Source organism: Durio zibethinus, chromosome 14, assembly GCF_047325235.1.
Source record: "Durio zibethinus cultivar Kanyao isolate XHJ-2024 chromosome 14, ASM4732523v1, whole genome shotgun sequence".
NCBI lineage: Eukaryota > Viridiplantae > Streptophyta > Magnoliopsida > Malvales > Malvaceae > Durio > Durio zibethinus.
Genome location: NC_143175.1, coordinates 20,653,219 through 20,677,704, shown reverse-complemented (window position 1 = coordinate 20,677,704; position 24,486 = coordinate 20,653,219). Strand labels below are relative to the sequence as shown.

Below are 24,486 nucleotides of genomic sequence, written 5' to 3'. Positions count from 1 at the left end.
TTATTTTTAAATTATGATTTTTTTATAAAAATTAATTTTTTTAAAAAAAATTTAATGATTAAGGATTTCATGGGTGGAGAAAAAAAAATTGACAATATGAAGTATCATATTTAAGGGATTTTATTTGAAAATCATAAACAGCAAACCCTATATGACAACTTAAAAAGGTTTACAAACTTAGATGTGAAGTCAAAATCATTTTAGATAACACTGTTGTAACTTTTTGGAAAACAAGGATTAAAGTTAATTTTTGGAGTTCAAAGGAAGCAAAAAGCAACAAGAAGTTGTTCAATCATTTCCAGCATTACTTCACTTTTTTGACTTCTTCATATCCCTTCTAATCACTGACAATTTTCATTCGTGAACATGCACATTATCATTATCTCTAAATTAATCACGAAATACTTTCTCTACACTAAGCTTTCATCATCATGGCAACCTTACCTTTTTTTTTTTTTTTTTGAAGAAACTTTATCTACTTAAAAAAATTAATATATATTTTATTTTTTAATAGATGAAATAATTTATAGTAAAAATAAAATAATAATGAATTTAAATAAGATTATCATCCTATTTACAAGATAGTTGATATATATTTATTATGTACCTATTTAATTAAGTATTTTAATTGCTCTTTTATATTTGTTGTTTTTATTATTTATTTTTTGTTTTCGGAGGTAGAGAGTAAAAAACATGTTTTATACAAAATCAATAATGTATTTTTTAATGAAAATTCTCTAAAAAAATAAATTGTAAGTCTTGTAAAAGTAAAATGCATGAATTTTATTTATATAAATCAATAAAAATTCATCTAGTATTGCATTTAAGTTATTTATTCATTGTTTATCATAATTAATTAATTGTACTTTCTAACTTTTTTTTCTTTATAGTAAATTTTTAAAAGAATAAAAATAAAAAAATAGTGAAATTAGTTCTTAAAATCTAACAAAATTCTATTATATTAAGGCGTAAAAGTGAGAAAACGTGTAAATCGTGGGTTGTTAGAAGAAATAAGAAAAAGTAAAGGGAGTATAAAAAAATTTTAATAAAAAAATGCAAACATCGTAAACTTTAATGTTCACTCGGTTTCGGCTTTGATCTCTTTTCCAATTTATTTTTGTGGAAAAACCAATTGCGGCAAAGCACACATTACCCCCATGTGGCTCTAGCCTTCACTGCATCTTTCCAGCTACTTTCTCTCCTCTTTGTCTTTTTCTCTGCTCAATTTCCTTTCACATTTCCCGTTTATCCTTTTTTTTTCCCTTCTCAGCTTCTGAAACTGGGTGTCCTTTTTCCACTTCATGAGATCGGTAAGGTTTTATTTTTTTACAACTTTTTTTTTTTACTTAAGTTTGCTTTGATTTTTGTCGGTTTTTCTTTCTGGGTTTTGGGTTTTGTCCTGTTTGGAATTCTGGGTTACTGTGTTTGGAATTTGGGTGGTTGAAATCTGTGGGAATTTTTTTTCTTTTTTTTAGTATTTGGATTGTATAATTTTATTTTCTCCCTATATTTAACATGGTTACTTTTGAATTTTTTGTTTATTGATTAATCGTGATAAGCCCCTTTGTAAAATTTGACCTTTTTTCTAATTTGGTTTTTCTCTGTAAATGACAATTGGATAGTTCAATTGACCTTTCTAGTGATTAAACTATTTTTTAAATTATTTGTGATTTTTTAAATTTTCATGTTGATGATTTAGCTTGATTAGTTTTTAATTTGATTGTTTGATCTTTAGTTGGTTTTATAATTTAAAGAAAAAAAATCTATGAAGAAGCTGAATTTCTGGGCTTGTTTTTTGATAATTCTGTTCTTCAATTGTGTTTTTATGTAGACCTTTTGGGGATAAAAAGATGGTAGCAGAGTCTTGGTTTCGTAGTCTTTGGAGAATTCCACGGAGGCATGAAGGAGTCTCTGAGAAGGTTGAAATTGGAGTATTAGCCTTTGAAGTTGCGAGCTTGATGTCTAAGCTTGTGCATCTATGGCAGTGTCTGAGTGATAAGCAGGTTATTAGGTTGAGGGAGGAGATCACAAGTTCTGTGGGAATTAAGGAGCTAGTATCCGAAGATGAAGATTACATCGGACGCCTGATATGTGCAGAAATGATTGAAAATATTACGCATGTGGCAAAGTCCGTGGCTAGGCTTGCAAAGAAATGTAGTGATCCGGGATTGAAGGGTTTTGAGCCTGTCTTCACTGAGTTGGTCCAGATTGGTGCTGATCCTTATGGTTGGATGTTTTCTTCAAAGAAGATGGACAAGAAAGTGAAGAAGATGGAACGTTTCATTTCAGTGAATGCAACTTTGTATCAAGAGATGGAGCTGCTCACCGATCTTGAGCAAACTCTAAGGAGGATGAAAAGTGGTGATACGGAGCAAGAGAATTTTCTTGAATTTCAGAAGAAGGTTATATGGAAGCAGCATGAAGTGAAGAGCCTGCGGGAGAGCTCTCTTTGGAATAGGACTTATGATTATACAATTCTCCTTTTAGTAAGATCAATATTCACAATATTTGGTAGGATCAAACATGTCTTTGGAATTGAACAAAATGTAGATGGTGGAGATTCTAGGGTGATGCATTCAGATTTTATGCATCGCAGCCAATCAGTTTCTGCCTTAATGCAATCTTCAGTTCATCCAACCGAGAATACTAGCCTTACAACATTTTCTTCAGGCCCCTTTGGAATATTTAGCACTAAATCAGGCCCAATTCCTAAAGCAAATAAACCAAATTATTTCCATTCAGGGCCTCTTGGTGGCTCAACCACGAAATCAGGCTCTATTTCTGGAAAGAATGGAAATTTCAAATTCCATTCAGGTCCTCTTGGGAGGTCTATAGCAAGGTCAGGACCACTCTTTGGAACGGATAAAATCAGCAAGAAGATTTGGCAGACTAACAACAACCCAGCTGCTGTTAACGGAAAGAAACCGCATTTGAAAAGCAACAGATTGACTCAAGTGGGACCTTTTAAAGGATGCATGATAGCTGCTGATGGTGCTAACATAAGAAATTGTTATGCAAGTTCAAATGGCATTCATTCAGGAATTCTGAATGGAACCAAAGATGGAAATCTTAACCTTCCTGAAGGAAATGCTGTTCAAAGTAGCTCATCAGTGTTCAGATCTCAATGCAGGTTGTTGGATGCTCCGCCTGAAACTCTTGGTGCTTCTGCTTTAGCACTGCACTATGCAAATGTTATCATTGTAATCGAGAAGCTAGCAGCATCTCCTCACTTGATTGGTCATGATGCTAGAGATGATCTATACAACATGTTACCTGCAAGTGTGAGAGCTGCACTGAGGGTAAGGATAAAACCTTATGCAAAGAGCTTAGCTTCATCAGTTTATGATACAGAGCTTGCAGGAGAATGGACTGAGGCAATGTCTTCCATATTAGAGTGGTTGGCACCACTAGCTCATAACATGATTAGATGGCAATCTGAGCGGAGTTTCGAACAGCAGAACTTTTTATCCAGGACTAATGTGCTTCTGGTGCAGACTCTCTATTTTGCAAACCGGGAAAAGACAGAAGCAGCAATCACCGAGATTCTTGTTGGTCTGAATTATGTCTGGAGACTCGGTAGAGAACTCAATGCAAAGGCTCTGCAGGAATGTGCTAGCAGTAGAATCTTTGATGAATGTATGGATCTAGAGAAATAAAATTCTTTAACCTCAGTTGCAGTATCTCCACAGATGAATGCTGTTAGGTTGAATGTTTGCAAGATTTCATTTCAGCCAGCTATGGAGTCTCCTTTGTTCTATTTGCCATCATTGACTGAAGATGAAGGAACGATCCAACCTGCTGTGAAATACAGCAAAAGCAGTCTTTGTGAATCAGAGGTATAGTTTGAGCTTTACAATCATATATTTTATATTTTCTTTTGCGGAAGTGCTGGTGATCTTTTCCTAGTTTTGAAGATTGTTACTTTATTGTCTTCCTCTTATTACACTTTTCTAGTGAAGCAGTCATCCATGAAATGTGTATATTATTTAGCGATACCCTTTCAAATCAGTTGTATATTTACTATATAGGTTTATTCATAGATTTATATGTTGTGGGTGCCTCTCTGTTGGGTGTGCTTTTATCTGGCAATCAACGTTTGATGCGACAACATCGAGTTTTGCACTCCTTGATAACTGAAGCAGATATAACCAGGTTGCTTGGCCAGAATTCGAGGTTGAATATCACCTTTTTCAGGGTAGCATCTTACAGCCAGCTATGACATTGCAGTGAGGTTGCTTTGATTCTTTTTGTTAAATGATCTCGCATGGTACCATTGGTATGGGTTGCTGAATGTAATGTTTGGTGAAGAGCTTTTAGCAGGATTTTGTCTGGACAAACCTTAATATATAAGAGATTGGGGAAATCTTGCAGTCATATGCAAAATTCAATGACTGGACTGAAACTGATGCACATGATAGCTGATAAAACATTAGCACGATCAGCACGATTGTATTGCTTCAGGAAGAGATGTTCTCAGAGAAGATTCATTGGTTGCTCCTCTATTTTTCCTCTATATACCATTGTTTTTCCTAGATATCAGTTTATCATAATTCTAGTCTTCATTAGGGCAGATGCAACTGATGCATTTAACTTAAACATCAACTGCCATTTTTTCTGCCTTAAGTTCTTTAGACGCGCAATATTGAAGTAGAGAAATGCCGAGTGTAAAAAGTATTAGTCTGCATAGTTGGAAACCCGAAGGGTGCATCGGCCTTAAGCGTCGTCGATCCTAAAATTGGTCCATGATTGAAATTTTTCACAATTGACCCTGCGGTCTTAACTTCAAGATCAGCCGCACGGACCGGACCAAAATCATGGGTTGTTTGGTGAATGCGTGAGTTTAATTTAAAATATGGTATAATAATGTAGTATGAATATAATGTGAATAAAAAATGAAAGTAATATTATTTAAAATTTTAATAATAATGATATATGATTAAATAAAAATAAAAATATATATTTGATATTTTCTTTTATTAATATGAATTGTGAATCGTAATTTTTATATAAAATATTATGTAAATATATAAATTTTAATAGTTTATACAAATATACAAATGTTAGGTGTTGGATTATAGATTTTATTTTTAATTTTTACAGAATATTAATAAATTTTTATTTTTTACAAATTGTTTTAAATTACAAAACTTTTTATAGATAATACCTAATTAAAAAATAAAAAAAAGACTAAAGGAGATTTTTTTACTAAGATAATGTGAAATAATTCGATTTTTTAATTTTTAATTTTTTTTAATATAATGTTGCATCATTTTTTTTATTTGACCTTTCTTTTCATTGTCACGTCAGTTTAAAGATTTTTTGAACTATAAAATAATTTTTAATGAAATATTCAGTGAAATATTTTTTAATTTTTAGAACTTAATCAAATTCATTTTAAAATTAGAAAGAAGACAATGAATTTGTTTTAAAATTAAAAGTATGAGAATAAAGTAACATCAAATAAAAAATTAATATTAAATTTGCATGACTTACAAAAATAGGGATGACAATCCGATCCGATCTCGACGGATTTTGATCGGACTTTATTTTATGAGATCGATTTTTTTTTTTTAAATTTAGGTTTCGAATCGGATCGAGTTCGAATTTTAGGTAAATCCGACACGATCCGATCTGATATTATATAAAAAATTATTTTTAATTAATTATTTAATTTTTTATTTATATATATATATTTATATAATGATATTTTTAAATATTTATATTTAAAAAATAATATTTTATATTTTAAAAAATAATATTTTATTAATTTTTAGTCAAATACGATTTATATAATATTAGATCAAAATCAAATTCGAGTATAAAAAAATAAAAAAATTTTCGAATAAAATCAAATTCGAATTTAACCCAACATATCAAATCGAATTCGGGACGACCCGACCCTACGCGAACCTTATACAAAAGTAAAATGATAAACATTTTACTTTACCGTATGTTTTGAATGTAAGTTTTGTAATACATATTTGTTTTGTTGGGTCCAAATCCAATCATCACATCATCATTAACTAACGCATTCCTTGGCGTGGCGAAAAGGCGAAAACATTTCCCATCCGTTCCCGAAGTGTCTTTCCCTTTCTTTCTCTCTCTCCAAACAAAAACTTTCAAGAACTAGTGTAATTAAAGAAAAAGAAAAAAAGAAAGAGAGGAGGAAATTGGAGTCAATAATCGACGGGCATGGCTGCACCGGGGCCGCGGCGATCGGTCTCCGTCAGAAGCCTTTCTGACGGTTGCGAAAGTTTGGAGGGTGCTGGTAGCTGGGACGCCCTCGAGTGGACCAAAAATGAGGTTTTTCTTTGAATATATTTTTTGAATTCTAGGGTTATCTTTTTTTAATTAATTTATCATTTTTATAAAAAGAATTAACAAATTATTAACAAAAATTTCAATTGTAGCCGGTTACGAGGCCGGTTTCGCATGTCAATTTGGAGTTTTTGCTTGAAGCTGAGCGAGTTGTAGAGGAGGTACTTATGAATTTTTTTTCTTTATTTTTTACTTCCTTAGATTAATAGAATTCTTGAAATCATGGGCGCAATTTGTAACTTAGATCACGAATTATTATTTTGATTGAAATTAGAAATTCAAAGATTGTTAATTCAATATTAAAGCAGTAGAGCAGTTCGAGAATCTTGAATCTTCCTCTCCTTTTGTTATGTTCTTGACTAGTAGGCGAATTCTGTTAAGATAAAGATTCTTTTTTTTTTCCTTTTTAAATGTTATGAATAGCATATCTAAAAGTAATGGCATCTTGGAATTTACCTTTTTCAGGGCCATGGCGTTGTTCTTGTTAATACTGATAAGGCTGGAACCTTGTTTGGAACCTTGTTTGTTACCAACTTTCGTCTTCTCTTTCTTGTGAGTCATTCGCCTTATGACATTTAGTATTTGGTAAACTGTTGCCATCTTGCATTATTTGGCCAACGTATGCCTGCATTGTGTTATCATGTTTGTTGAGTAAAGTGATTCAGAGTAGCAGCACAGAACTTGAAATTGATGACATTCGCACATAGGATTATAGAAAATTATTTCTAAGCACCTAATAACTTGGTTACTTGATATTCTAAGCGATGGAGTTCAACCTGCAGTTTTTTAAGGCAAATGGGTCTAATTTGATGTATTTCTAAGAACTATACTTTTTGTTTTAGATTGATATCACCATTAAGATTGGAAATCAAATGAATTCAGTGTACTGTCTGCTTTGACATTAGTATCAGTATGGATACCATTAGTCTCACAATCTAATATGCTTAGTGCTCTATAAGATGCTATGGTTGTATATGAAATTATTCTGCTTGATGTGTTAATGTTGAGAAAGTGAAGACTTCTTAACAGAGATGAGATAAGAAAGAGACAAAAAGCATTTAAAAAAAAAAAAAAAAGAGAAGTCATTGGTATTAGAAGAGATGAGAATTATAATAGTGCTCAAATGAGTTAATAATGATGATAATGGACAGGATATTACTTGGGTGTGGGGCTTCATGCTTTCTGTTGCATTTTGCAAAACTTCAATGACATCGCTATTCACAAATCTCTTTTTTATGTACGTGTTAGTAGTACATGTATTTATTCATCCCTATTACAACTTCAATGTAATTGGTCAATTTTCCCCCTTTTCTGAAGAGTGACAGAACCAGAAATATTGTTCCACTAGGTACCATTCCGCTGGCAACAATTGAGAAATTCAACAAAATGGTAAGTTATTGTTTGTTGTTAAGCCTTGAGATAGGGCCTTTGCATTAGGTGGAGATGCTCAACTTTATATACTTCACAACAACTTCAAAACTTAATAGATGTGGATAACACCACTTGACAAGCTACATAAATAAAGTTTGTTGGAATGAATCTAAGTGGGATTTGTACCAGTATTGGGAAAAAGAAAAAAAAAAAAAGCCATTTGATGAAAATCTTCAATCATTTGTGAGATAATTGAGCAGTAAGTTCAATTGAGTGATTTTACACGGGTCTTACACACATATTAGGTCAAGTATATGCTGGAAGTTATCTTCTGTTACTCTATGGATGCCTGTGCAGTGTTTAGGTTCTTGTGATCCAAGAGCAACTATGTTGTTATCTGCATTCTGTTATGTGAGCTTGATTAACCAATTTGGCTCATGATACTTGGTAGCGTCTTAAGCTGAAAGGTCTCGCACCTATTTCCATAAGATGCCTATACGTCCAATAGCAGTCTGTACAGAAAAAAGAAAAGAAAGACATGCAATAACATAGAAAGTGTTTTAGTCCTTAATTCTTGCATGATATTATTCTTTATACAGGTTTGATACACACACACATGGCATTCTTTTTGTTTTCTGACCGTTGAATATTAGTACCCATTTAGTGTTCTACATTTCTTCAAGTGGATAATTTTGATACTTTTTTTTTGGCCCGAATATTTGTAGGTAGTGAAGATTCAATCAGCTCCTCGCCAAACTGACAAGTCTTCATCACGTCGTCTTCTTCAGATCATAGGTATTTTATGAATCTCTTTTAATATCTCAATTGTTTAAAAGACATTTTTCATTAATTTTGCATTTGGATGAGTATACTTATTCATTGGGATAAGTGGAGTTGGTTGCATTTCTGTAATTAGCATCTATATGAATTTTTTCAGTCACTTGTATCTCAGGTGGGTAGGCTTGCAGAGCAAAGCAAAAGTGCCAAAATAGTAAATATGATGCACAAGGTTGTTGAAAAGAGAATTGTTTAAAATACAGATTAGATATCATTTCTTTCCCCCCTTAGAATATGTTTGAAAATTTGAATTTTGAAGGGACATGGGACTAAAAAAAATGGAAGGGGCTAGAGAAATGGAGAGAGAGAGAGTAGAGGCAACAATTAGGCTTTACCTTTGTTTGCTGAAGGGAGTAAGGGTAGAATTTAATGCTTTTATACACCAATTTGGAACTAATTTTATAACAGATTTTATAGGGTGAAAAAATTTATCGGTAAAAAACTAATTTCAAGTCCCCAAGTTTGATTGAGTTTAGAGAACTGATGTTTTAGAGGAGTTATGGGAATTTGGTTCATACCTAAATTCTCTTTAGTAGAACCCCTAACATTCTTGCAGAAGATCCCTTTAGTTTTCCCTTAAAGAAACTCTTAGAAAGTAACTTAACAGTCTTGTTGGAACTGTGGAAACTGAATGTATATTGAAAAAGTGCTTATACTGAATTATAGAAGAATCTTAGGTTTATATACAACTAACTAGGGGTTAAACTAGGAAACTAAATCTTCCTTAATTCTAAGGATACAAATACTTAATTCTAGAGATACAAATATAAATATACAGATTACAAGATTACAACCAGCTGTAAATAAGTGTTTTCCCACACTCCCCCTCAAGCTGGTGAATAGGTGTTTTCCATTCCCCGCTTGGAAATAATTCCTTGAAATGTTGCATTGCTGAGACCTTTAGTCAACACATCTGCAAGTTGACCCTTGGTTGATACATAAGGTGTACAAATCAACCCACTGTCTAGTTTCTCCTTTATGAAATGCCGGTCTGCTTCAATGTGTTTTGTTCTGTCATGTTGTACAAGATTGTGTGCAATGCTTATTGCAGACTTGTTATCACAGTAGAGTCTCATTAGTCCATCCCACTTGATCTTCAAGTCTTCTAAGATAATCTTTAACCATAGTAGTTCACAAATTCCTTGAGCCATTGCTTTGAACTCTGCTTCAGCACTTGATCTTGCCACCACATTCTGTTTTTTACTCCTCCAAGTCACAAGATTACCACCTAAGAAAGTACAGTAGCCTGAGGTGGATCTTCTATCAGTTACTGAACCTGCATAATCAGCATCTGTATATGCTTCTAGAACTAACCCCGAATTTCTTTTGAATAAGATATCTCTCCCAGGATTGGCCTTCAAATAGTGCAATATACGGTAGACAGCCTGTAGGTGCACTTCTTTAGGACTATGCATAAATTGACTTACCACACTCACAGCATATGCTATATCAGGTCTAGTATGTGAGAGATAAATGAGTCTTCCAACTAATCTTTGGTACATCTCTCTATTTACAGCAGCATCTTCATTAGCTTCTCCAATTTTATGATTAGGATCTATAGGGGTATTTGCAGGTTTACATGCAAGCTTCCCAGTTTCCTTCAGAAGATCCATCACATATTTCTGTTGTGAGATAAAAATACCATGCCGTGAGTGAGCTACTTCAATTCCTAGGAAGTACTTCAATCTCCCTAGCTCTTTTATCTCAAATTCTCTAGCCAAACATTGTTTTAGAGATTCTCTCTCTTTTTCATCATCTCCAGTTACAATTATATCATCAACATACACTAATAGAACCGTGACTCTCCCTGAATCAGAGTGCTTGATAAACAATGTGTGATCTTCTTGACTCTGTTTATATCCCATTGCTAGCATTACTTTGGCAAATCTCCCGAACTAAGCTCTAGGAGACTGTTTAAGGCCATATAAAGCCTTTTTTAGCCTGCATACTTTGTTTGCTTCTAGATGACCTCCAAATCCCGGTGGAACCTTCATATATATTTCTTCTTCCAAATCACCATGTAGAAAAGCATTCTTTACATCAAATTGTTGAAGCTACCAATTGTAATTTGCAGCCAATGATAACAAAATCCTAATTGTATTCATCTTGGCAACTGGAGCAAAGGTTTCCTGGTAATCCACTCCATAGGTTTGAGTGTAGCCCTTAGCCACTAACCTGGCTTTATACCTTTCAACAGTACCATCTGCCTTGTATTTTACAATGAAAACCCATTTACACCCCACTGAATTTTTTCCTTTAGGCAACTCTACCAGTTCCCATGTCTGATTTTTCTCTAAGGCCTCTATTTCTATTTTCATGGCTTGCCTCCATTTCTCATTGGATAATGCCTCAGATAATGTAGTTGGAACAAAAATAGTGTTTAGGCTCACAAGAAAATTTTTGTGGGATGGTGAGAATTTTTCAAATGACACAAAATTAGATATTGGGTATAGTGGATGCTTGGTACATTCTCTGGTTCCTTTCCTAATGGCAATAGGCAAATCATAATCACTAGTTATAGTTTTAGGAGATTCATGCCCATTTTGAGAAACAGAGTCAAAAACTGTAGTTACCTCATTTCCAGAGTTAGGATCAGGTTCTTGGACTGGCACTGGTTCAAGATCTGGAACTTTCCTTCTTGAGTACACCTGTAATTCCTTCATAGAATCAAGAACAATATTATCCTTTGTCACATCTTCCGTATTTGGAATGGGTTCAGACTCAAATTCAGTGTTTGACTTGGGCTCAGCAGAAACAGGTTTCAACTCAGAAGAATTAATGAGTGTAAATGTTGAAAAAGGGGGCAAATCAAGCAAAAAGAAGTCTTTATCCTTATCTTCCATGAATGAAGTCTCCCCCTAAAGATAAGGTTGAGTAAAAAATGGTTTATTTTCTTCAAAAGTGACATCTGCAGACACATAGAATTTTTTGGTAGGAGGATGATAGCACTTATATCCTTTTTGAGTTGAAGAATACCCCACAAAAATACACTTAATCGCTCTTGGATCCAACTTTCCCCTGTTATGACTGTGAACATGAACAAATGATGTACAACCAAATATCCTAGGTGTGAGATTGTTTGTGGTATTGAGGTTGGGATAAAATTGTGAGAGTAGTTCCATACGAGTTTTAAATCCTAAAACTCTTGAAAGTAAACTATTTATAATGTGTGTGGCAGTTAGAACAGCTTCCCCACAATAAGATTTAGGTACATTTGCTTGAAAAAGAAAGGCTCGGGTTGTGGCTGATAAATGACTGTTTTTCCTCTCTGCCACTCCATTCTGCTGTGGAGTATTAACACAAGATGACTCATGGATAATCCCCTCTTTTTGGAAATAGGTAGATAGACTCTGGTTGAAGTAGTCTCTTGCATTATCAGACCTAAATCTCTTGATTCTCACTCCAAATTGATTTTGGATCATGTTTTGGAAGCTTAAAAACACACTATTCACATCTGATTTGGATTTAAGTAAAAAAAACCCAAGGCACCCTAGTACAATCATCTATGAATGAAACAAACCATCTTGCACCAGAAATATTAGGAATTGTAGAGGGACCCCAAATGTCACTATGAATCAAGTAAAAAGGAGTAGAACTTCTTTTGTTATTGATTGGAAAAGACACACGTCTATGTTTTGCAAATTCACAAATATCACAATGAAAATCTTCAACATTTAATCCTTTGAACAAAGAAGGAAACATGTTTCTCAAGGTTCCAAAAGAAGGATGTCCAAGACGAAAATGATAAAGCCAAATTTTGTCTTTATTGGAAGATTTTTCAGAAAGAAATGACAAATGTAAACTATTTTTTATACTAGTGTTATTTGAGGTCTCAAGATAGTATAGTCCATCCTTCTCCTTAGCAAGTCCAATCATCTTCTCCGAACTCTGGTCCTGAAATTCACAATAAGAGGGATAAAAAGTTACTTTGCAATCATATCTCTGGTAAGTTTTTGTATAGATATCAGATTAATAGACAATCCAGGAACATGAAGAACATTTTTGAGAACAAACGAGGGATTAACTTGAACATCTCCTAATCCTGCCACTGTGGTAAGTGAACCATCAGCAATAACAATTTTCTTATTACTAGGACACAGGTTATATGTACTAAACTTTTGTGAGGAATATGTCATGTGGTTTGTGGGTCCTGAGTCAATGACCCAAGAACTCGTAATAGGCTTAGCCGAGATATTTAATCCATGAGAACCGGAAGCTTTACCTGAAGTAGAAACTTTACCCAAAGAACATACCATAGTGGGCTTTTCAAGGATTTTCAATAAATTTCTCAGCTTTTCAATCTCTTCCCTGTTGAACTCTCCTTGTTTTTGAGACATCTGTAGTACTCTAGTGATTTTCCCAGTTAACATTTTCTCAAATTGGGTGGTAGTGATATCTTTCTTTGAAAGGGTTCGGCAATGAAGGCCTAAACAGGATTCGGCAATGAAGGCCTAAAAAAGTCAGCAATGAAGGCTGAAAATTTTGCTTCCCAAGAAGAGTCTAAAGCTCTGATACCATGTGGAAACTGAATGTATATTGAAAAAGTGCTTATACTGAATTATAGAAGAATCTTAGGTTTATATACAACTAACTAGGGGTTAAACTAGGAAACTAAATCTTCCTTAATTCTAGGGATACAAATACTTAATTCTAGAGATACAAATATAAATATACAGATTACAAGATTACAACCAGCTGTAAATAAGTGTTTTCCCACAGGAACTAGTCCAAGAAAGCAGATAAGTGCCATCAAAATGACAAAATATGGTTTTATGGGATTGTAAGGTCCACCTTTCCGGTTCCTATACTCCTGCTAGGGCTTTGAATTAGGTACAAACGTTCTGCCAGAAATAATCTTATCATAATCTACCTTCTTATTTAGCATTTACTGTGTACAAACTACAAAACCTTCTTTCCCCTTTTGAAGCTCTTTTGTCCACATTCACTTGTTTGATTCTGATTTATTGTAGTAATGAATTAAATATTTAGTCTATATGGGAATTATTGTATTTCCAATTGCAGCTGTTATAGATTTATCATGTCTTTAAGATATTGTGGTAGCTCCTCATTTTTATACTGTGTATGCTCTTCTTAACACTTTTCCTTACGTAGGTGACGAAACCGAATCACTGAAAGGTATTTAGGGCTAATCGGAGTACAAGGCTAATTTTTACAGAATAAAATATCTATAAAACCAATGGCATCCTATACTTAAATGAAACTCTGCACATTGAACCAAATTAGTTTGATATTCTGAAAGTTAGTTGCCATTAATTTAATTTTCTAGTCATTGTTTTATTATGTTCATATTAGATTTTCCTTGACTTTTTTTATTTCAAATACTAGAAAATTTTAATTATTATATTTAACCTAAACAACTGTCCTTGTGTATTGGTTACATTGTTTCAGTTGATACTGTAAGGGCAAGAGCAATTCTGTTCTCACTGACATAAGGAAGTGGAAGGACCCAAACGGAACAGAACAGTGGCTAAAATTGATGTAGAAGTTGCAAGAAGACAATAGGTTTTAGGGTTGTGGACGTAGAATTGGAGTGAGCTTTCATTGGATTTGAATGGCTAAGATTAGATAGGGATTACTTGTAATCAAGGGCACTAGGCTTGAGTTGCTGTACCCTAGTATAAATAGTCTTTTAAGCTTATTGTGAGGAGGCTGTCTTATTCTAATATAATCTGTTAATGGTTCATAACCCGCAAAATTAACAACAATGCTAATTTAATATCTTATAATGCGGTTATTTTTATTTGTTATGCGATCAAGTTTCTATTTGCTTGGAGTCATAGACACCGCCTTGTTAGTTTTCTGTTTAATTGGTATGGAACTAGTGATAGACCCTAATGACTTCTCTTCCTTTTGCAGGAAAAGATATGAGAATTATTGTGTTTGGTTTTCGCCCTCAAACAAAGCAGGTCAGTTTTAGCTGTCAATTCTTTGGGCTCCTTATATTTTCTTACTATTTTTTTAATTAATTAATTAATTTGTTTTTGTACTTGGGCTTTGGGCTCAATCCTAGATGCTTACATCCCTCTACTCAAAGAGCTCCATTTGATTCTAACCTTCCCAAATTCCCCAAAAAAGGAAGAAATAATTTGGTTTCTTTAATCATGCATATTTGCATTTGTCATAGCAATGAAGACTTGAAAGAATTTGCTGTTTAGTGTTGTTAAATGAAATTAAAAACGGGAAAAGGTGCAATTTCTGCTAAGCTGTGGGCGGCTCTAGGATTATTTAGACTTCAGGTAGGAGACAAACCATACCTTGTTCTCCAAGACTACAGCACTGCTGCTTTATATCTCCCTAAATGTATTTGTTTATTTCAGTCATTTATAAGTTTTGTTCTTTTTTTTTTTTCTCTTCTTTTCTTTTCTTTTCGAGCTGAGATAATGCATTACCCTCAATTACATTTTGATCTTATATTCAATGGAAATAAATATGCAGAATTGAGTAGCAAGGGCTGAGTCCGTGAAAGTTTCTTCTAGGCATAACTTGGTGATTTATCCTCTTATAAAAAGGAAATTTTTGTTTTAACTTCTTGGAAAGATAAATACTTGTAATGCTAGTGTGTGAAGGAAGTTTTAACTTCCAAATTTATTATTTTACATTATGGTTTATTTGGAAAAGAAAAGTTGTAAAACTATTCTATTCTTTGACATAATGGCTCATAGTTCTAAGTAATTAATATGAAGAAATTAATGTCGTTGTAATTTTTTATCCATGTAGAGACGTGTTATATTTGATGCATTATCAAGATGTACAAACCCAGCTAGAATTTGGGATCTTTATGCATTTACTTGTGGACCTTCCAAATTCAGTAACCCAAACCCAAAGGTGCGATTACTGAATGAGTACTTTCGCCTTCTTGGAAAAGGCTTCCATCGTGCATCAATGAGTATGATTGAAGATGGGTCATTTGCATTGTCTAATGATTTGTGGAGAATAAGTGATACAAATTCCAACTATACAATGTGCCAGAGTTATCCATTTGCATTGATTGTTCCAAAAAATATTAGGTAAGACATTGAGATCTTTTGAGATAGTGAGAGGAAGAAGGAAAAAGAAATTAGATCCAGTTCTTTCCTCATTTTCACTTTTGAATCACATCAATTGTGGATAAGGCTGATTTCATATTTTTGCTAGAGCTAAGGAACTAATTTTTATGCATGGTTACTAATGCTAGTGATGAAGAAGTGATCCAAGCTTCAACTTTTCGTGCAAGGTGTAGGATACCTGTAATTTCTTGGTGTCACCCTGGTACGCAACAGATTTAATATTGTGTGTGTGTGTGTCTGTTTTTTTTTTTTTTCAATGATATATGTCTGTACTTACTTTGTGGTATGCACTGTGAATAACAGGAACTGGAGGAGTTCTTGCACGTTCATCACAACCTTTAGTTGGTCTTATGATGAATATGAGGAGGTATTCCTAAGTTCTCAATTAATCCCAAAGCCCTTTGGTGAAAAATAAATTTGATATTTATATATATATATATATATATTGCATAATAAAGTTTCATAAGAAAATGATGCCAGATAAAAATGATGTCAGTGGCAAACATATTATTTGTTTTTCTTTCGAGGCTCAGAATATGGAGCATCTGATTAGTCCTTTTTATGATTCTGCTGTAGCAATACTGATGAAAAGTTGGTTGCTGAACTTTGCACTCAACTTGTTGATGAAAAGGGTTCAAGGAGGTATTCCTTTTTGTTCATTCTTGTATGATTTCATAGGTTGTTTTTCCTTATCATAAGTATCAGCATCTACTTCCTAATTTTAAGCTGCTCCTGGAATAAGAGTTGCATATCAATTATCAAATTAAAATGTGGTTATGTATTTTACATTCCACCAGATTTTACAATGATGAGCTCATTTCATCATCACATGGGAGCTTGCTCACAGAAAAAGCTTCTCATTGTTTTTGAGGAACCAGTTTCTTTTATTTTGTTGGAAATGCCTTAATAATGTACATAATTTTTCAACTTTTAATGTTGTGTTTCTATTTTGCTGTTAGTTAAATAGGATGAAAGTGATGTTCTTATAGGAACCGCGGAGTTACCTTTATTTTCATATTATTCTTTTTGCCAATTCAGGAAGCTATATATTGCTGATGCGAGACCTAGAAAAAATGCATTGGCAAATGGAGCAATGGGAGGGGGCTCGGAGTCATCTTCAAATTATTTTCAATCTGAGGTCTGTCTAAGGTTTGAGCTAGGAAGTTATGCATCTGTGGCTCATGAAATTTGGCATTATAGTTTTTAGTGACCTCATTTTCTTTTATCCTCCTTGTCAGATAGTTTTCTTTGGGATAGACAACATACATGCGATGAGAGAAAGTTTTGCACGGCTTAGAGACTATTTGGATACTCATGGTGCTGCATCATCAGATGGAATGTCATCATTCTTGGTTAGTCCTACAGTCCTATTCCTACGAAGATCTTGATCAATTACTATTGTTAACATGCATCAACAAAATCTTTTCAGACTGGAAGTGGATTTCGAGAGAATATGATGATATTTGGTGCATTATGTTGGCAAAAATTTGTAAAAGCATTAATGTGCATAGACCTTCTTGCTAAAGAAATCATATAGACTAGCAATTTTTTTTTTCATCAATAAAAAGCTAGCTGATAATCCCTTTATCTAAATTCCAAGGGTATACTATTATATTCTAAACTTGATTTCCCCTTTTTAGGAATGGATCTATTCAATGATTCATTGTGTTGAGCTGTAGTTTGTAGTATTTTGAATATGAATCTGTTAGTTTGCTAGGTCATTCCCAGTGTCTACTGGTCATTCAGCGGTTTTAGGGCCTCAGAAGTTAGTATTTATCAAGCATATATGTTGACAAGAATTTCATTTGAAGTTTAATATAGTTTTGTCGACTATGTTGAAGTGTAACAGTACTATGGTTAACATCTAATCTATTGCAATTTTAACTTGCAGAGACATGGCGGTTGGACTTGGGGTGGGGGAAATCTCAGCAGCATGTCTGCTTCAGTATCAACCCTCGGTGACAGTGGTTGGTTAATACATGTTCAAAGTGTCTTGGCTGGTTCAGCTTGGATTGCTGCACATGTTGCATTGGAATCAGCATCAGTGCTTGTGCATTGCAGGTCAGAATTCTTTTAATCTTATACATTCATCTATTGATCACTTCGATTCTTTGTTGCATTTAAGTGTTTTCTTTTTTAATTTTTTAAGTTGATTTGAGGATAGAATAATTCTCTCCAGTCTCTTTCGCAAGACTTGTTTCTATGCCATTTACTATAAACTTTGTAACTCAGTGGTCACACTTGAGCAAGTAAATGGGTCTTTTTGTTCACTCATAAGGTCAAATTATTCTTGCTTATACATCATTGTTTAATTGGGGAAACCTGTGTCACTTTACTGAACCGGGTCTTAGATTCAAAGTGTCAGATGTACAGGAGTTTTTATTCATCTGCACAGGATATTCTTGTATTGGCATGGTTTTAGAAGACATTGAGTCAAAATTTTTTGCATTAGAAAGTTTTACCAAAAGGTATGCAGGTCTAACAGCATGTTTGAATTGGGGTAAGGGTAAGGAAAGGAAAGGAGGGAAAGGGGGGAATTCCTCCCCCTTTTTGGGTATGCCTGAATTAAAATAAAGGAAAGGGAGAGGTTGCTGTACCCCCTTCAGTTCCCACTCAAATGCCCACTTTCAAATTACCCCAAATCAGGGGAAAAGTGGGGAAAGGAATAAAAATTTTAAAACGTGAAATGACTGCTATACCTTATTGCATTCTTTAAATTTCAAATAAAACCTTTATAGTTCTGAAACCCGGCCATCTCCGTAGCATTCAAATCCTCTTGCAGCACTTCATCAACTACTTTTTTTTAGCCAAAAACTGCAGCTTCTATTGATTTATTGTCTTGATTTTCTTATTTATGCTTGGGACTTGAAAATTTTCTTTCCATTTTATTATTAATTCACAAATCATGATAAAATGAACTTAAAGAAACACAAAATATTGGGAAATAATGCCAACAATGGAGCTTGTTAAACTTGTAAGAAAAAATAGGACTTGTAAGATTGTATCTTAATAAGCGATATTCATATTCTTGAATTTTCTCTTTAGCTAATGCCAAAAAAGTATAGTTGTGCACAAACAATTCCAAAAGAAAAATTTATTGAGAAAAAATTACATGTCCTTAATTGAAGTTCTTTTTCTTTTCTTTCAATTTCAAATTTATTTAAAATAATTAATCTCAAAGATCAATCACGTGATAGGTGAAATATTTTATTTAGAAAGAATATAATTGGAAAAGTTTATTAGAATATATCCTTTCCTTTCCTTTCCCTCCTTAAACCAAAACCAAGGTTTTTCACAATCACTCCCTTTCGTTTCTTATACTCATGTTAGCTATCCAAACAAGGTAATTACATATCCTTTCCTTAACGAACTTCAATCAAAACACGGTGGAAATCATTAGATGACCCTCAATATGAACTATGTGAAATGGGCTTTACAACTGTTATTTGATGCAATCAACTCATTTAACTTTTCAATTTGGTTTGATTGAGGCTATTCACATGAATTTGTTTAACAGCACAGAGTTGGCTGAACTGAAATCTGAAATTGTTAAAAATGAGAAAAGAAAAGAAAACATGTGAAAAGCTGTCTAGTTATCCAATCCTCAGCTCAGTAGAAACCTCAAGGCTAAATTTGATTGTGATATAAAATGCAATTCAGATCCATTCTATCTTAGAAAATAAATAAAGGAAAAAGATTAAAAAAAAAAAAATCTAGCCTTCTCTCCTCATAGGTCCATGCCCCATTCCCTCCCTCTCCTCTCCCCCCACCCCAAAAAAAAAAAAAAAAATTTGTTGCAACTTTTAAATCTCCTCCCTCATGCCGACAACTGCATCTACCAGTAAATGATGTGACTGACATTACAATTGTTATTTACCTATTCTTTTTCTCTCTTTTTTCTTTTTTTAATTTTTACATTCAAATATGCATGACACCTAGCTTGTTTATTTAGTTATCCTCTATTCTGGTGTTTTACTTGTGTCTGGGCTGTTTTATTGTACAGTGATGGATGGGATAGAACAAGTCAGCTGGTTTCACTTGCAAACCTCATGCTTGATCCATATTACCGGACGTTCACAGGTTTTCAGGTATTTTTCTGAACAAGGATCTTCTTGTCAACCAACAACCAAGGTTCTTGTTTTTGCATTTTCCATTTCTTAAACCCATCTCTTATTCATAGCATTACAGCACAAACTGCTTATTATGTACTAGGTTTTACTTGTACCTTTCCCTGGTTCACTTTTTCTCTGTGAGACTTCACATGTTTGGTATTAGTTTTGAGATCAACAAGTTTCATGTACACACAACCCCCAAAACGTGTTCTTGCAGTTTAATTTCACTTGGTCACATCCACATGAGGTGCTGATAGTTTTTCAGTGCCCTGCGAACTTGGAATAACCATGTACCTAGATTCCTCTTAAGTTCTGGACTATTTTGTCTTGATGCAGGCACTTGTTGAAAAAGATTGGCTAGCTTTTGGGCACCCATTTTCAGATCGTGTTGGAATGCCCAGCATATCTGGAACTTCGTTTGAATTAACCAGACAATCTTCTACTGGAAGTTTTTCATCATCACCAATGCGCCAATCTTCAGGATCATTCACACCTCAAGCTTCTAATTCATCTCATGCGCAGAACAATTATTCCCCCATATTCTTGCAGGTGCTGACATTTTTTTATGGTTATTCTGTCAATGAAGTAGCATTTCTTTGTAGTTTGTTAAATTTCACAGTTAATGGATTGCTAAAATTATAAGGGAAGATTATTATGATCCTCTTGAGGTTTTGGAATACACTTACTCTCCATTGGTATGAAAGATATCCTTTGTCCTCAAATAGAAACAATGTGAAATGGCCATTAAAAGGCTGATGGAATATGCTGAAAAAGAGATGTTGTGTTTAATGTATTTTTAATGCCATTATTTTATTTTTTGTTTGGGGAGGGGGGGGGGGGGGGGAAGCAAAATGGTTTTCCAAACTAATCGGGTGTTAAATGTATTTTCAGTAAAATCTTTTGGGGCTTGGATTTTACCCAAATAATAAATGTTTTATTTTTCTGATATCAATGATTAAACAGGATAATTCAGTTCATTTATAAATTTGAGTTGTTATATGTTATGAAAAGTTGTGTTTTATAAGACTTATATTTTACCTGATCTGATTGGACAATCTGGTTGTTTTGCAGTGGGTTGATTGTGTTTCACAATTGTTAAGGATTTATCCTTTTGCTTTCGAGTTCTCCTCAGTATGTATCTTATTTTTATGCAGGACATGCATTTCTTGTCTGTATCACGTAGTAAATTTTTTTGTTTCATGAGGTTGACATGGCTGTTTCTTTTGTGTTACTCTTTACATTCTTACTTTATGGTGGTTCAGACTTTCCTGGTGGATTTCTTGGATTGTGTGCTTTCTTGTCGTTTTGGAAATTTCTTGTGTAACAGGTAATTTCCCTATCAGCAGCATTAACCTGCATATGCCAACTTAAGTTTTGCTTTATGATGAATCTGAGAATTGTAGCATGTTACCTTATAAAAATTTAAAATTTACTTATACACCAAGACAGAGCTAACATATTATCAAACATGGGCTTACTTCAAACATATGCACTTTGCTTCTGAGATTACATTGGGTTCATTACACATGATGTTGAGAAAACTAGTCATCTGCACCTCTATCCTTCATCTAAAATTATATTGCCTTCTTTTCATTATTTCGGTGTTTCTATAGGAAAATAGCAGAATATTTGTGCTTAACACTTATGACCATCTTTATTCTGGAATCAATGTGTTTATTGTTGCAAGATCAGAAGATTTATAAGCTTGCAGAAATGTGGAACAAAGCTTATAGTATGATATGTTGTTTCATATAATTTTGTTGAACCTAGAATTATATCCTTCACTGGTTAGTAGTCCAAAAACTGTGATATTGTACAACTGAGGTAGCTGCAATAGTACATGAAGGAAGTTTTAAATTTTTGAAGATGACCTTGTGGAATCAAAAAGAAATGATTTCCTTTCTTCTTTCCCTTCAAATTTCCCGAAGCCTCTTTCTAATTTCTCCAGTAATTTTTTTTTTTTTAATTCAGTGAGAAGGAGAGACAACAATGTGGTGTCTATGAAGCTTGTGGTTGCTTGTGGGCCTATCTGGCTTATCTGCGTTCTTCGGAGGGAAGTCCCCATGCCCATTATAACCTCTTCTATGATCCACTTAAACATAATGAGCCACTTTTACCTCCAGCAGCCGCTTTAGCCCCAACACTTTGGCCTCAATTCCATCTTCGTTGGGCTTGTCTTTCTGAATCCCAAGCTGGTGAGCTCGATGCTGAATGCAGGAACATGGCTATAAAGTTTTCTGAAATGCGAAAGGTATTAAATCTTACAATTTTGGGCCGCTAATCCTTAACTCTGGTTAATTAGACATGGTGCACTGGATAGATTAGAAGCAGGTAACAGTATTTGCTAAGCATGAGGTATTTCCGAAATATTTATTGGGTGTTGCAATACTAACAGGCTAAAGAAGCAGCTGAAATGAAAGCTAAAGAATACTCGGTGGCCATGGAAACATTGAATGCAGAGTTACGAAATGAGAAACAGGTCAGCAGCTCAGCAATGAACTTGGCCAAGAGAGCCAGCAAGGAAAGTGCAGCCATAAAGCGAGCCATGCAGTCGCTGGGGTGCAGGGTTGACTTTACAAGTAGCGGTATTTGTACTGTTGATGTTGAAAGCAATCCAAAAGAAACTTCACAAAAATTAATGCATTCTCCTCCTAGAAGAGAATCTGATGGTACGATGGGACGTGATGACAAATCAGATTTATCCCTTTCGATTACAGCTGTGGCAGATGATGTTGTTTCCGGCAATCCACTTGGTCGAGTATGTGAAACTTTGTGTCCTTTGCGTACACGTGATGGGGGCTGTCGGTGGCCAGATGCTGCTTGTGCTCAGCTTGGTAGTCAGTATGTTGGACTGACGGCAGATTTTGATGCATTTGACCGGCTTTCTATTAATGAAGAATATTTTCAGTCTGAATGAAAATTTGGATTTATAGCTGAGTTGAGGTCTATAATCAGTTTTGGCCTCAATAATTAGATTTGGTGCAAGAAACTGGAAATTTTTTCTCTCTTCTCAGAAGCAGGCCTGGAGGTGGGGCATAAAGATATACTGACCCTAGCTTTTTGAATGGGTCTCGGGGTATGTTGTACAGAAAATGTAGAGTCGATTGTTCTCTTCTAGTTTAGATACGCTGGAGGAAAGAAGCAAGAAATTTTACATTCAAGAGGTGACGCAGTTAATGCTGGTTCAGTTCTTGGTACCCTTTTTAGATAGGTGCTTTCAGTATAGCTATTACTCGGCCATTCTTTTCTTGCTCAAAAATAAGATTTGTGTACAGATTTTTGAGACTTTATTTCCAGCAATGTCGCCCCATAATCGATGCACTGACCGACTGACTCAGTGACTGACTTTCACGCAATTCACTAGTAAAAGTTCCTTAGCTTGATCATCATACATTCTTACTCTCTCGCATTGTTAAAGCTGTTATTCTCTGCGTTTATTATTATTATTATTTTTTTGTTGTTGTTGCATGCAAGCTGAGTCAAGTCTAGTTGAATGTCTCAAATGAGCCATGTTGTTACCAAAGTAAGTGAAGAATGGATCTTCCATTTCACTCTCTCAAACGGTACTAAAACCAAGCCTTACAAATACGTTAAATAACATCTTATCCTAAGGCTTCCTGGCTTTCCTCTAATAACATTGTAAATGGCATCGTCAGAACAGGCGTGAAAAGAAAAAGGGCCCGGGCGGAGTGGGGGATTCCAACTCTAAAATGTGATGCCTTGGGATCTATTAATAGTACGCTACCATCACATTTATGTTGCAGATGTATCTCTGGAGTGAATGCAGGAATATGGTTCCTCGCTTTCGTATTCGAATTCAGGGTAGAAGAATCCGTCTTCTCCTCCGGGGGTTACGGAATTTTCGGTTGGGGAATGATGGTCTCTCGCGCGAGGCGCGTGAGGAGTGGTGAGAGAAGTTTTCCTGGGAGGACATGTTTGGGTGAGTTAGAGAAACGACGTCGTTAAAAGTTAGATGAAGAAGTGAGGTTTTTGGTCCTGGAAATTCCATGACGAAGTGGTAACGGTTCCGTCAAAAATGGAGAAACGTCCGGCTTTAACCTTTTTCATTGTTACCTGGTTTTAATAAATATTTATTTTTTTTTGTTAATAAATAAAAGAAGAATTTAATTACACCTATTAAGAGTTGAAAATTATAACTGAACATTAAATTAAATTTAAAAAATTAAAAATGCACTAATAAGTAATAAATTTTAAGGTTTAAGTTTATTTTTATTATAATTAATCAATTTTTTAATATTTATTTATATTCAATTAAATTTTTATTTAAATGAAAAAGTTAAAATTTTTAATTTTTTTATCAATTATGACAAAATTTCATATGATATCAATAAAATAAATAACATTTTACAACATGAGGTAATTAATATATATATAAATTATATAAAATATTTTTTTTTGTTTTTTTATTTTCTCTATTCCTTTTTATGATCCCTCTAAAAATTTAATTAACTATAATTTAAAAATTAATTGATTTAATTTTATCACGTGATTAGATTTTATTTATTTAAAAATTTAATTAAATCATAATAAAATATTAAAACTTTGATTGATTATAATAAAGTATTAAGTTCTTAAAGACATTTTTTACCATTTAACCTCTTCTTTTGAAAAAAAAAAAAAAACTCTGACATATATTAATTTAATCTAAAATAATTAAATGGATTTTTTTTTTTTCCAATTGTGGCATTGTCATGTGAGACTTATTTAATTTGAGTGGTTTTCTTCATCTAATACCAGAATAATGGGTCTCATCAACTTCG

General features: G+C 33.9%; 2 protein-coding genes across 7 annotated transcripts; both read left to right on the top strand.

The window, feature by feature from the left end:
• The first annotated feature begins 1,096 nt into the window (after window positions 1–1,096).
• LOC111293968 (type-1 restriction enzyme mjaxp r protein (DUF668)) lies at window positions 1,097–4,060 on the top strand. Its single transcript, XM_022887054.2, has 2 exons — window positions 1,097–1,310; window positions 1,832–4,060. The coding sequence occupies exon 2, from the start codon at window positions 1,851–1,853 to the stop codon at window positions 3,654–3,656; it is 1,806 nt and encodes a 601-aa protein (XP_022742789.2). The 5' UTR covers window positions 1,097–1,310; window positions 1,832–1,850; the 3' UTR covers window positions 3,657–4,060.
• A 1,947-nt stretch (window positions 4,061–6,007) lies between these two features.
• On the top strand, window positions 6,008–23,173 carry LOC111295727 (phosphatidylinositol-3-phosphatase myotubularin-1-like). Of its 6 annotated transcripts, none has more exons than XM_089743755.1 (19): window positions 6,008–6,303; window positions 6,411–6,479; window positions 6,784–6,870; window positions 7,667–7,707; window positions 8,415–8,484; window positions 14,404–14,453; window positions 15,265–15,554; window positions 15,722–15,795; window positions 15,897–15,960; window positions 16,170–16,235; window positions 16,632–16,731; window positions 16,832–16,945; window positions 17,485–17,654; window positions 19,597–19,681; window positions 20,042–20,254; window positions 20,777–20,836; window positions 20,968–21,032; window positions 21,677–21,956; window positions 22,101–23,173. In XM_089743755.1, exons 4-19 carry the CDS (start codon window positions 7,705–7,707, stop codon window positions 22,620–22,622), a joined length of 2,226 nt encoding a protein of 741 aa, XP_089599881.1. In that variant the 5' UTR covers window positions 6,008–6,303; window positions 6,411–6,479; window positions 6,784–6,870; window positions 7,667–7,704; the 3' UTR covers window positions 22,623–23,173. The 6 variants fall into 6 exon arrangements, with proteins under 6 accessions (XP_089599881.1, XP_022745108.2, XP_022745110.2 ...); XM_022889373.2 differs by having other exon boundaries at window positions 7,636–7,707; XM_022889375.2 differs by lacking the exon at window positions 7,667–7,707.
• The last annotated feature ends 1,313 nt before the right edge of the window (window positions 23,174–24,486 follow it).